The 14554-nt window shown below is 40.4% G+C and overlaps 1 protein-coding gene across 2 annotated transcripts in view; it reads right to left on the reverse strand.

Moving 5' to 3' along the window:
• Nucleotides 1-9353: 9353 nt before the first annotated feature.
• Nucleotides 9354-14554, reverse strand: part of gpc1b (glypican 1b) — a 67517-nt gene continuing 62316 nt past the window's right edge. For both annotated transcript variants that reach the window (XM_069157270.1, XM_069157269.1), the window contains 4 exons: nucleotides 14405-14533; nucleotides 13935-14068; nucleotides 13444-13619; nucleotides 9354-13018 (listed from right to left, as the gene is read on the reverse strand). In XM_069157270.1, the coding sequence (XP_069013371.1) occupies nucleotides 12813-13018; nucleotides 13444-13619; nucleotides 13935-14068; nucleotides 14405-14533 (645 nt within the window). In that variant the 3' untranslated portion in view covers nucleotides 9354-12812. The remainder of the gene's footprint in view (nucleotides 13019-13443; nucleotides 13620-13934; nucleotides 14069-14404; nucleotides 14534-14554) is intronic.

Here is a 14554-nt window from a genome sequence, read left to right on the forward strand (position 1 = left end):
CAAAAACTTCTTAAATTCCAGTGGTCAGAGTACCAATGCCAAAGGGCACCTTGTGCGAATCTCTGTGACGCCAGTTGCTTTGACAAAATGGCAGTATTTGATGCCCTGGGAATGAGAACAGGCTGTCGTCACACCTAAACAACAGAATAGATCATTTCACCGCCTGAGAGTACCAGTGACGGGTGTACTAGACCTTCGTCGTTACAGTGACAATAATGAAACAGTCGTAGTTTGGTTGGGTTTAGGCACCAAAACTACTTGGTAGGAAAAGATCATGATTTGGATTAAAATTATTATGTACACAATGTTACGTAAGTTAAATAAATAACCTACATTATTGACTGTTGGTTTTACATGGGACACAAACAGCTGTCTAGTGGGTGAAAGTCTTGTGTTTGATCCATCCCACCAGCCCCAACAAACCTTCCTATGTGGGCTTTTTCACTCTTTCCATCACCTGAATTCCTCCATTGCCCCGTCAAACTGACTATGACCACTAGAAGTTGCAATTAAAATGAAAAAATTTTTTTTACTCTTCAATGAACCTATTTTGTCATTTTTGGCTTAAGGACAGGTTCTCAACGGTTTACATAGCTAAGCAAGGTCAAACTAAACCTAAATAGTTAATCCAAATTAAAACCCATTTTTTTTTTATCTTTCTTTTCTTGGTCTTCAGCAATGCAGATCTTTTGTTTTTTGAAACTGTTCTGAGACACTAAGCACTGAGTTTTATGCAATAAAGTGATATTTTTTTTTTTTTTTTTTGTGTTGCTCACAAATGAAAAATGTTATTTTAAAAATTCAACAGCAACAATCCTCCCCACACTCAATTCACAAACTTTCATGTGGAAAGTTTCCACTGAAACCATCTCTACAAACAAAACATCTTTTGCGTTTTTTGACAGTTAATTCTTTGTTGAACCACCAATTTAAATGCTCATGTAGTTAACTGGTCATCGAATGTTAAATACATCATACAGTAGCTGCTACGAAGACAGACAGAATCCCAAAATTCTGAAGATACAATGCAGTAGATGTTGTAATGCATTTGGAGCCCCTTTACTTGAGGCTTCAGTGTGTCTCTTTAAGTTTAATTAATTTAATTATCTGAGACTGATTCAATCTAATTAAAGTTCTTGTTTGCTTTGCTTTGAAAATTGTCATTGTGTTTTCTTATTAACTGCTCCCCCAGTAGACGGTTGTATTTTGTGATTGCATTTTTTTATTTGTATTTGTTACTGTGATTTAATTTTTTTCTATTCAGCCAATGTGTGATTTTATACTGCACCAAAAGGTCATAAAATAAATTAATAAGATGCATGCATTGTTTGTTTGCATGTTAAATGCATATGTGGTCACACTCAAACACAAACAAAGAGACCAATGTGGCTTCAGTAGCGTTGAATATGATGAAGTCTATGAGAACAGGAAAGAACGAAAGGATTTGAAAAGATACACAAGCCATCAATAAATGTCATATCAGTAGTGCGCAAAGGTTTTGCTTGGTGGACTCAAAGTGTAAAATGACACTTAGCTATGGGACGACAGTGCATTTGGACATTTATTATTTAGATAATGACCTCACTTAACACATGCACACAACTACACAACAGTTATGCAGTGAAGCACACATGCAAACAAACAATGGAATTAACACGCTGACCTTCTGATATTCACACTGACCTTTGAAAGCAATCGTTTCTCCCAGCATGCATCATCGGATCAATAATCATTGCTGCCAGGTGATGCTCCGAGCATTATCGGCCTGTTGCAGGCTCAGTGACAGGGCACACACGCACGCACGCACGCACGCACGCACACACACACACACACACACACACACACACACACAGTGAGAGAGAGAGAGAAAAATGCAGCAAAGTCTGTGAAACCCTGAATGTCAAAACCCTGTCCTGTACATAAAATGTATGCGATCGTAGTAATTATCATTTTATTTCACACTCTCAAAACACACTATCACTCAGCATCGACTTGTTGACCATAACTAATTGTTAATCAGTGTTTTGTGTTAGGTGGTTAGAAGCACTAAGCACAAGTGAGGAAAGCAATTAACAGTTCAATTTCCATCTCTTTCACTGTATTAGTCCTTAATTTTCCTGTCGGCTTTTTTCTCCCATTTTGCCCTCTCAATTTTAGCCTCCACCTCTACCACATGAATGAAGGCAGTTCAGCCATCCCGCTTCGATTTCCTTATCCAATCAGAAGCAGACCCCATTACCACGGTTTCCTATTCAATGACTTCTCATTGAGACCACATTCCCCAGATCCTCAGCTCATTGAGGCTATGACAGATGACCTGTCGAATGTGTGTGTGTGCGTGTGTGTGTGTGTGTGTGTGTGTGTGTGTGTGTGTGTGTGTGTGTGTGTGTGTGTGTGTGTGTGTGTGTGTGTGTGCGCGCGTGCGTGTGCGTGTGAAGATAGGGCTTACTAGTCCCACGTGAGGATACAAGACAGGTGGAATGACAAACTAGATTTTAAGGAGTGATGTGTAGGATTTATTGACATTTAGCACAGAGGGTGCAGATTGCAACCAACACCTCTTGCCTCCTTCCCTTTCAAGCGTGTAAGACAATTTACAATGGTTGTGAAACTTGCGAAAAGCGTGAGGCCCTTCCCAGAGCCAGTGTTTGCTTTGTCCCTTCTGAGCTCCCGTAGGGACACGGCGATACAACATGCGGGCTCTGTGGAAGAGGACCCACTTCCTCTGTATGTATGAACAAAAACATAACTATTCTTAGTTTCAGGTGATTGCACACTGATTTGACACAATCTGAATTTTACATTCCATTTCTGCCAATAGATCCCCCTAAATCCTACACACTGGTTCATTCAAGGTCATTTAGGTCAGAGACAGAAAAAAGTAATTTCTACGTTTGTATTAATTTATGTCTGACTGGTACACACAGACTTTTTCCTCTGTTGTTGCTTTTTGGTTCCTTCCAGTTGGAGAGCTGTGTATTCTGTGCAGTGGGCATGTATAGTATGTAAATGCAGCAATCCATGATAAACATATAAAATATAATATGTATGCACAAAGTTGACGCAGGTGGGAAATCCTCATTCAGTATTAACTATCATTAAACTGATCATTTCATTTTGACATGTTGTAGAGTACATATTGTAAATCACATCAGTTTGGTGTCATGTGCCATCATTTGCTGGCACATGACAAAATGTCTGTAATGTCCTGGTAAACAGAGGACTACAATACAATATTAAGAGTGTTGGTCAGCTTAAAGACAGTATGATGAATATCCAATTACCAGTTCAGTGTCACATATGCCATGCAGACCACATAAATCCTGAAACACACAATCATGATCTAGTTGAGGGAGAAGGAAACTGTAACTCACCACAAATAAGCTGTATGCCTCAGAGACTATCACAAGCATAAATAACCCTTTACTAATTTCCAATTACCAAAATCCAGAAATGTTTACATTATGAAATGTTGTTTACTTCCACTTCACTACCTGTTTCTGCTTCTTATTAAGGTCATGTACTGAAGCATAACTAAAATGAGATACATGTGGTATCCTTTTTTAGTTTAGCAGTGAACCTCGGGACTTTACAAAGTGCATTTTCCTCTTTATTTATCGTTCCTGATTAAGGAGCAAGTTGAGCAGACAGCAGGCGTTCCTCTCCAGCCAATTCCAGTTTAATTCCCTGCTGAACTCCAGGAACAACATAACACCTCAAATCTCAGGGATCATAGGTTATTATGGATTGTTTCAGGTCACAGAAGATGACTAAGGTCCCGTGGGTTTCTCAAATGTCAGCTGGATTCATGAAATATCGGGAATTGTTCCAAGCTGCTGGAAAACTGTGTTGACACTGTAGCATTTGTGTTAATTATATGTTTGTGTTTTTCTTTTTTCTTTTTTTCTTGTGCACTCAGCATGAGGAAGGCATGCTGTTGGTAGATCACTGCCATTTCCCAGCACTAAGAACATATCCTGTGGCGCCATACAACACTTGATTTACTGCTTAGCTGAGCCATATGGTGAGGACACAGCGCCATCTAATGACCAAGATATGACACTGCAGTAAAAGGCTTTCCCTTAATCAGACAGAGAGAGGAATTTAAGAGGCTGATTCTCATGGAACAAACCCAAAATCCTTTTTGGGACTCTGAGCTACAACCTGTGAAAGCAAACAGATTGATATGAAAATTAATCACAATGTTTATAGAAAAAGCAAAGTTTTCTTTATAAAATGTGTAGATGTCATGATGTTTCTTATTGGCCTACTTGGTCACACATTGACTTTTTTTTTTTTTTATCTTGACTTGTTTCTTCAAGATCAAATATTCATGATTCAAAAGAGTTCATTGTTTGTCACATAGTGACATAAATATTTCTTTGATGCAGCTTAATCAAAGGCAAAGAGGCAGAATCAACAGAACAGGATCCTAAAACCAAGAGCATGTTGTTTTATTCATGGGAATACATTATTGTGTTTATTTATTTAGGGCTGACGGGGTGAACTCTATTTCAAAGGGGCTCTTACTTGAAGTGGTACATTATGGCTCAATGGCAGTAGCAGGAGGAACTGGTGGTGGGTTTGATGCCGTTCGGGATGATCCAAGGCATCCAGACATGTTCAAAGATGCTGGGCAAATATTTTTTAAATTAAAAAAATGTAATCACTGGATACAAGGTGTCTCTTATATATCACTTAGTCCATTCTAAGTGTTTGTACAATGCAGGCTTCATGTTTCCACATTACACTCTGGGAAGTTATCAATTGGACCAGGACTGGCTTCCACAACTCATGATGTCACAAAACCTGGTATAAACTCAAATTTCCGGTGAGCGCAGAGATACTTTTTCCAGCCTTCTAGTTTTAAACTCTGATTATCCAACGGGGTCCAAAAGTCTGAGACCACCAGTGAAGACACTTATATTTTGCATTTGTTTTGAATTTAATACAGAATTTTTCATTCCAAATGATATCAAATTGACAGTTTGAGAATGAGGAGATGGATCTCTGAAAAATGTCCATGTATTTCAGAATACGTTTTTCTTTTCTTTAAATGTACCTATTTAATGAGCGCATTCACTCAAGCCAGCATATACAGAGTCCACCATGTTACCCCAGGATAATATTATAATGATATCATAGCTTCTTGTGATGTCAGGAATGTTTTGTCTTTCCTTTTCAAGTGTCCGTCTCTCTTGTTCACTTCTTATGCTCTCGTTATTTGCTAATCTTGCATACAATTTTTCTGTGTGTCTATTCTGAATCGTTTACCAAGGAATCATTGCTGTTTCTGCCCACTACATGTAGATGTCACCAGTAAATATGTGACTGACTCATTCTTTGGATAGTAGCTACACAATTTGGTGTTAGCAGGTCTCTGTTTTGGTGCCTCCTTCAACAATTTTATTTTAAACTGTATTTTTTTTTTTTTTTTTTTTTTTTTTTATGTAGTGACTGGTTGTTTAATGAAATTAAGGTGTTAATGGCCAGTGTATAACATATTTTGAGCAGAGTAGAATTTTTTTTTTTTTTTTTTTTTTTTACCGGAAATACAGGACGTCACTGTTCGGGCAGCTTCCCACAGGTGTCTCACAAATAGGTTGTACATCCGGTGCAGGTCAACCTCACTTGCTGTTTTGACAGAACAATTGGCGTTTGGGATTACTTATATCGATCCGCAAACGAGAGAGAGAGAGAGAGAGGAACCAGTGGTGAGGAGAAAACAGACCAAAACGTTTGGTTTTATGAACTAAGGCGAGGCAGTAACATCATTAACTTAAGACATTACGCTAATTGGGTCACGCTTTGTTTGCAAAAGTCCGCGGGAGAGCCAGCGAGATCTTGGGAGGTGTCTCCTCCGCTTCACGGATAAAACTGTTTCACGTCGGCTACACCGGGAAGAGGATGGTAGCACAAACCCAAAACCGATACTGGAACCAAGCAGCTAACCGACCCATAAACACGCTCGGAAACGGGACAAGAAATGGCGCTCAACCCCGACAGTTCCTCCGGTGGTGGGTGTCACCGTCCGTCTACAGTACTGAGGCTTGTAAGTATGCGATGACTGACTAAAAAAAACAAAAACAAAAAAAAACACATTTATTTGAAGTTTCCGAGCTTCCACGCTAAGTAAGTATGAGTAAATACAGTAAATCTAAAAAGGAAGCTATGGTTTCCCAGTAAATGGTATTGTGCGCTGCCAGCTGCCGCAGTGTGCTGATCTGTGATTGGGCGTGCTGCACCGCGTGGTAAACGAGCGCCACTGTTTCCGTATTTTTCTGGCATCATCCTTCACTGGAAATGCATCCACAGATTGGCACATCCCTTTTTTTTTTTTTTTTTTTTTTTTTTTGAGCCACACATTTCTTGAGAGACTCGCACGTACTGCGTTGCATCTTGATGTATTCTCTCCTGTGTAGATTTGACACATGACTCTGGGAGAGGAAAAAAAACAAACAAAAAAAACTGCATGAAACTCTCTGAGAGTCTTTGTTGTGGCTGCATTTCCTTTTCTTTGTGGCGGCTTCTATCATGTTCTGCAGAAATCTGCATTGCTTGTGACTTTGCGGTGACTGGCGATGCTCCCCATTGGGTGTGTTTGCAGCAAAGTCGGTGGCAGGTTATCCTCCACTTGACCCAAGTATGTGCTGTTAGATTGATATGAAACACAGCCCCATGATAGCAACCTGCCCTACTTTCTTTACAGCCTTCGGAAAAAAAAAAAAAAAAATGCCAGAATTTAGAAAAGCGTCTCTCCTGCAGTGTTGACTTTTGAAAACTATAGCCATTTTGGGACATTGTCTCAATATGTGGGACGCAGGACACGGGATACAAATGCAGTGCAGTCCCGCATGAATTATGGCCGCTGGTCACCCCATGGACGGTGTGGGTTATGCTTGCTATGTTAGCTGTGGTATGACGTAGTATGAGCATGTTGCATTGATGTTGTGGTCTGACAACTTGATGGAAACAGTGTGGAAAAAGTTTTTTTTGTGTGCTTTTTGTTCGGCTCTTATTGGTTCCCAAGTATATGCACGTGTACAAAAATACAGCTGCAAGATAGTATATCTGAAAAGGAAACAGTGACCCTTACTGGTGACAAGTAGTTTCATAAATCAGGGGAGAATTGATCTTCTTTTTTTTTTTACTTTGTTTTAGTAAACAGTTTGCGTCTTGGCATCATAACGGGTAGTTTGATGACTGCAAATCACTCAGAGGGGTGCAGATGCTTTCTACCATCATTCATAACCCATGGCTGGGTTATATACTATGTTCAGTGACTTCATATTATTGTTGCTCCCATGAGGTAAAGACATATTTTTCCTCTCAATGGTTGATCACGTTCATCTGGAATTGTATGATGTTACTGTAAGATAGTATTAGATGGGAACAGCTGAGGTCCAGATCAGTCTGGCAAAAATCTTGCATTTTTAAGGGTCTAGTTTTTACTTAAACTGTAACAAAACCTTTTGTCCACTAGGTGGCAGTGTGTACATTTGTACTGTCCAATCTGTGTTAACTCTGTATCGGTATCTGTGTGTGTGTGTGCGCGCGTTAACGTGTAGTTAGACTCATCTCATATTCAGTCATCTGACAGAAGCAATGAGGTGAAGCCCTTGATCTCAAATATATGTACTGATGTAAAAACTTACATAACAACTCAGACCCGCTAGATATCAGAAGGATCCAAAGAGAGAAAAAGAGAGACGGCAGGAGGCTTTAGTTAGATTGCAAGGCAGATCAAAGCGAGACAGTAGGTGAGAGAGTATGTCTAATAAGCCAAAAGGCAAAATGACACGGCATACATTTTAGCGCATGTAGAAAAAAAATTAGAGGGAGACCAGACTGCCTCTGGGTGTCTTTGGCTGAGTGTCCTGATTTGACATAAATGTGAAACATTACAGAGGATTTTTCTAGGTGAATTTGTAGCATTTTTTTGGAGTGAAAACCTGCATGTTTTACTTATAATTCAAAGATAACAGCTCTGAAATATATATTTTTTTTAAAGCATTCACTTTCTGTAACGTAGCATCAGGAGATTTATGTTTACTGTGGCATCTGCTGGCAGGAGAGAATAAGATAGAAAGCCAATTTTCTCAACCACTCCAGGCATTACATTTCTTTGAACTAATTCATCTACCAAGTGAGTTGCTTGCATACTGAAATGTAAACGTTTTCAAAATTTCATGGTTTGCTACCCTTTTATCAGCGCACTTCTGAAAAACAACGTAATAATTGAATAGGTTTCGTGTGATCTTAAATCCACAGGCGTGGCCTGGCAGCTTACGGTAAGTCACGGTAGAGCCTTAAGGCAAAGGGAGGTGTATTGAGTTGAGGACATTTTATTGACAAGTGTTTTGCCCTGTTGAGTTGATATTTCAAATACGGAGACCATGTCAGGTTGTGAAGCAGTCACTCATGAAAGTGCTGTGAAGCAAAGGGCAAGCTCAAAGCCAAAAGGCTGAGAATAACCCGCGTGTATGTGCGCAGCTGTGTGCGAGGGAGAAGGTAAAAAGGTTCAGACACAATCAATAGCTGAGAATGTGAAGGCGTCTGCTTGTATGTGTGTACGGAGGAGGGAAGAGGACCGCAGAAAGGTGACTAATAATTTCAGCACAGTTAAATGTACCCATTCACAGAAAATTACATTGACTCCATGTACATTTTTTTGGGCATTGCTCAACACTTAAGATGTATTTAAATAATGCAGCCCCGCCCTCATAGACAGTTCTCCCGTTTATCCAGTTTCACTCCTATAATTCCTAACCTTAAGACGGACACAGAAACATTGCAGCGCTGCACTAAGTCCCAACCTCGCATACATATTTGAAGCACTTTGTATGTAACATAGCTGGATGTGAAGGGTAGCTTTTTTTTTCTTTTTTTTCTTGTTTCTCTCTCCCATAGGATCATGGTCACAAGTACACCTTGTTAAAACCATCATGAGAGGGGATGATCATTTCATTGTCTACGCAGAAACAAGACAAAGCACTTAGTGTGCTCTAAAGATGTGGTAGCTTTTCCTGTGTGGCAACACTAGACAGCAGCTGTCACCTCTGACATCATCACTGGAACACACTGGCCCTTTTCAGGTGGGAGCGTGCCCCACTGCGCTCCGAGAAAACAACTCGGGCAGATGGCTCGGTCAAGTTGAAGAAGACCAGACACTTTCTTTTCATAAGAAACTTAGATACCGTGTCTATGATTGTTGTTTGTGCTGCTGGTTTGTGAATATAGCTTAAAACCTTAAGACCTACCATATGTGAGTATGGAAGAATTGTTGTTCTTATTTTCTCTGTAAGACGCAGTCACACAAACACACCCACCATTAAAGAAGCAGGACACAAAAATGTTGAAAATCTTACAATGTATATAATTGACACAAGATTTCAGGTACAACAGCAAATGAGACATTTTAGATATTTTCAACCTCTTTCTGGCATCTATCTTCACCATAAGAACAAACTCTCCATAGATTTGCTATAACAATGAAACCAAAGTAAATTAAAACAAGAAAAATAAAAGTACTATTTTTTTTTTCCTCATAAATTGGCACCTTTCAGAAATGTCTCCCATTCTCAACTCGGTGTAAATAAAAAAGCAGTTTTTCTTATGGTTGGATAATCAGCTTTGCATCTTTGCCCCCTGCCAAAACAAATGAAGGCAGGATTGAGGCTTATACACTGATCTGAGGTCAGCGCTATGGACAATCCTTTCTCCTTCTTTCAATCACACTCGGGGGCTTTTTGTTTACACCGCTTCACCACAGTCAAACAGGAGACATCTTGCTGGGCCATATCTATCTGCATACACACATCCCCAATCAATAGTCGTTTCTGGAAGTTGTTGACTCGCGTATTGATCGACCATCTTGTGATGTCTTTGTGCAGACAATGCCATTTATTGGCCTCATAAAAGTGCAGGTTTTATAAAAGGGAGGGGGGAGGGGAGGGACTTTGAACAACAAATTAATGAGATCAAAAAGTGAAGGAGGAGTGGATGGAGGTGGGGTTGTGCAAATTTCAGCCGATGACATTGTGAGGCAGTCATTGAAACTGAAGTTGTGAGTCTAAAGTCGTAGGTCATCTTTGAACTGGAATGTCACCATCACAGTTAGAGCAATTTCTTATTATTTACAGGGCTGCACGTGTACTTTTCACATTCAAATTCAGATGTTACTAAAGGGTCACCAAAAGAGGACCCACGTGGTGCGTGGCTGCTAATTGTTCTTTGCTAAAATGTGTCTTTTTTTTTTTTATTATTTTTTTTTAATTTTTTTTTTTTATTCCCACCGGAACAACTAATATCATAATATCTCTCTCTTTGAATCTCAAAATTGACCCTAAAGTGTCAAAGGCAGTCACAGGCAGATTTCTTAACCAGGGACGAACAGAAAGACACACGCGAACACACATACTCACGGCAACAAATCATCCATTTAACATAGCATATCAAAAAAGAAAGTACCATCAAAATAACCTCGCCCATTTTCAAAGCAGTAACTAACCGGGTTTCTGACAGATGTACGTCTCACACGTTGACAGAGCCTGTAACTATCTAAATGGATTTGCAGTCTTATCAACTGTCTCGGTGCATAAAGATTATTTCTCACAACATGAATTATAGTGGATTGTCCCAGTGTGCAGCTGAAGCTATTGTGTACTTTAAAAAGCATGTCCATTTGAGTCCTCCTTATTTCATCTCGGTCACATGTAATTCTGACAGCAGACACCGTCAATACAGATTGTGAGTTATTGCAGTTGTAGGTTGAAAATACTATTTTAGAAAAATGAGCTATATTAATCTCCCATTGCTGTCAGTTTAGTAGCACTCTGTCATATAATATTAGTCCAATACATTTGAATAGATTTCATTTCTGTGCTATCCAAACAAGATTTATAAAGGCTCTATCGTCCGTCCCTCTTGCTCTGTCGACCGAAGACACATTCACACACAAACTTTGACCTAAACACACATGCAAGCATCGTCCCATCATCCTGCATACAGCATTCCCAAAATGAGAGCTTTGACATTTCTTTGAATTAAAACGTGATACGTGTTTTCTCCCTCGCGAGCACCTCATCAGGAAAAGCCTTACACCGTGTTCCCATAACATTCCCAGTAAGGTTGACACATATAATGAAGCACTGCGTCATTGTCGTATTGCCTTGCCATCATGTAGATGCACGAGGAACGTTTTAAAGGTCATTATAACTGATGAGCGGGGAAAAGGGTAGAGGGAGTTGTTGTGGGAAGAAAGAGGCACTGATATAGAAAAGTTGCAGAAAAAATGAAAGGCAGGTATGGATACTCTGACAGATGATGAAGGAAATAAAGAATAGGAGCATACAATGATCTGGCCATTATAAAATTTTGGTACCTAATTGGCTATTTTTTTTTATCTAGAAAACAACAAGGAAGCAATCAAAAATATGTACACTGTTTTGTTTGCCATAGAAATAGTAGTACTTTTCAAAGACGTGCACGGTGTGACTTTACAGAATACAGACCATCGCTGCAGTTATACAAAAAAAAACAAAAAAAACGGTGACACTGCTATTACGATGTTAATCACAGGAACACTGGGCCTTTGCAGGGAACACACACAGTTATGCATATTATATTTTTGTCTGCTGTGAACCTAAAAGGAATACCGAAAAAGAAAAGCAGCAGAACAGCAGTGTTTCTGCCTCCGTGTACATTTCTGCTCTGCTACAAGTTTCATGGATCATGAACCATCAGCTCTTTGCTGCGAGGGCGATCTTAAACCAACACCTCCGTTCCACGTACAGTGCTCTACAGTGGGAGCATGCTGTTATTTGAGCCCGGGCCTTTGCTTACACCAGAATCTCGCGCTGATGCTACACTACGCCAGCAGGGTCTGGAGAGAGAGGGAGGTCCGCCTCGGCAGTGGGGTGGGTGTGGGGGGGGTGGGAGGGTGTGTGTGGTGGATAAGTGGATGGATGGATGGATGGATGGATGGATGGAGCGGCGGACAGGCCACCGTACTCCTACATTACACGATCATGTCAGTGTGAATGTGATCACGGCTATTATTACAGCTTGCATGATGAAGTGGCAAAAAGTGCTGACGCCGAGTGCGCTCATCTTCGCTGCGAGAGAGTGTGCAAGTTGAATGATATCGTGAGGCCTAATGCATTAAGAGGTCTGGTGGGTCATGCTGTCCAGATTATCCTCCTTTTTTTTTTTTTTTTTTTAAAGTCATCAGCACTGCAATTCGTTTCCGTTGGTGGTTTGAGAAATTGTATTGTATAAATATTGATTAAACCTTTTCTGGGGTCTATTGACAATTATTAATAAATAAATAAGTCTACTGAACCTAAGTGGAATAAAGACATGTATCCGAGTGCCACTGCAATGCTCCAGTCTCCCTCTCCCTGTGGTGTCAACACCAACATACTGTTAGCAACTTAGTCTTCCACGTCTTAGGTGCAGATATAATGTCAGAGAATCCAAACACCAGAAACAAAACATTAGAAGATGCAAAAAGACCAGCTCTAATGGTGTCATAATATAGCAAGAAATAAAAGACAAGAGCAGAACAAAAACATTTATGAATACTCATAATTCCATTTTGTTCTAATTCAAAACCAAAGGAAGTCCACCCAAGTGATTTTTTTTTTTGTGTGTGTGTTGTTGTTGTTGTTGTTGTTGTTGTTGTTGTTTCCTTTAACTTGTATAGTTTTGGCAAAGTAACTAACCCCCAACTTTTTTCCTCCCCCCCCTTTGAAACGCTCCCCAACCCCCGTGTCCCAATCTCAGTCCCAGTCGGTAGATTCCCCCGGCAATTATCGCCGAAGCAGTAGAATGAGCAGTGAAAGCAGGTAAATGGTGACGGAGGGGAGGTTCTGCACAGCGGAGGCTTTCACCTTCTTGTTTTCTGGAGGGTAGGGATACAGTATGGGTCGCTCAGTCACGGGGACAACAAGGCGCGGGCCCCGGGAACACGTATCATCTGTGCACGCGCCACTTCCTGAACCGCTGACATCGTCACCTATGGACAGAGGGTGAGGACATGAACTTTAACTTACAACATGCATCCGATTTATTAATGGTGTACAAACTGTACGGTATTTGCTTAACTACCAGCTACAAATATGAGGATGACCACGAAAAAAGGTGGCAATCAGCATCACTTAAATCAGCGGTAGAAAAGGCGATCTTAGTTCCTCAAAAAGGTACTCACATTTTGGCAAAGTGTTTTTATACCTTCATCTTAACTCTAAACATACTCTTTTTGGTATACTTGAGTTTGTAAAAAGTAAGACAGATGTGAACTGCCTCGTCTGATAAGTAGAAATAGACTTGTGTACTCCCTTTAACTTGTTTAGAAATTGTAATCATCAGTCAATCATCTGAGATGAAGTTTGTTGTGAATGGTCTGTTGAAACTTGAGCTTCTGATGATAAAATCACTCACTGGTGTCCTGAAAGTCCACATCCTGGCCATTAAGAGCATTCTTCAGGCGGTGAGTCATGATCTTCAGCTGCATTATTTGTTGGCGTATTGTCATGTCTGGTTTGGTGATGTCGATTTCCACCTCAGGGTTGTTGATCTGACTGGCTAGGCCATCACCAATCACCTCGGGAAGGTACCTGGCTCACAGGAACAGTTGTTTAACCAGTGAAAACACTCACAATTTTGTATTACTTCATTCCCGTTAAAGGCCACAGTGGCAACTGTTTAGCAAGAGGTGGATGTGTAGATAGTGGCACATTGAATTTCCTTTATTATCCAGAGTCAGTTTCTTTATAGACATCATCATTAGCAAACAAGTGATGGACAACATCAAATATCACAACATATTTAATACCTCAATATCTTCTTTAAACATTTTCTCAGTAAAGCTTTAATGTAAAGATTCACAACAATACAACGCGTCCTTTATATATTCCTTTTATATTGCCTACCTTGCACGGTTCATGCCATTCCAACACTTGTCCTCGGCCCCTGTTCCAGTGGCCACTCTGTCACTGCAGAGAATACTCGGGAGAGAAACCCAGTATGGCTGCATGTCCCTCAGTCTCATGGTTACATCGGAAACCTGAGGCAGAGTTAACAAAAGCACATTCATGAGCTTTTATATTTCGCCCAAAACCACAGCACGATGGCAGAAAGAGGAGCGTAAGAAGAAGTCCTGCTGCTGCCTCAATAACCAACTGCAGTGCTCAGTCATCTGACTCATTCATCCATCCAAGCATTCATTCACCTCTAATCACCCCATAGTCGCCTGTGCAAAGGTGAAATGAACAGCAAAAGTGGTTTAATTGGCCGTGATGAGGAATGGCTCTCCCATCACAAACCAGCACTATGAATGGGATGGATTAGGCTAATCAGAGAGCAATAACACGAAGACAGAATCAGTCGGGTAAATACTAACCAGCTTGTCCATTTTGCTGGAGCTGGCACCCAACCTGTCCTCCACTGTAACCTTCCCTCTCTTTAGGATTTCTTCAACTCCCGTGCTGCTGGTTCCTGCCTCTCTGAGGTTGCCGCATGCCTGGAACAACTGGAGGGAGAAATAGAAAAA

Source organism: Embiotoca jacksoni, unplaced genomic scaffold (assembly GCF_022577435.1).
Source record: "Embiotoca jacksoni isolate LCO1_2020_lvr unplaced genomic scaffold, fEmbJac1.0.p SCAF_22, whole genome shotgun sequence".
Lineage (NCBI taxonomy): Eukaryota > Metazoa > Chordata > Actinopteri > Embiotocidae > Embiotoca > Embiotoca jacksoni.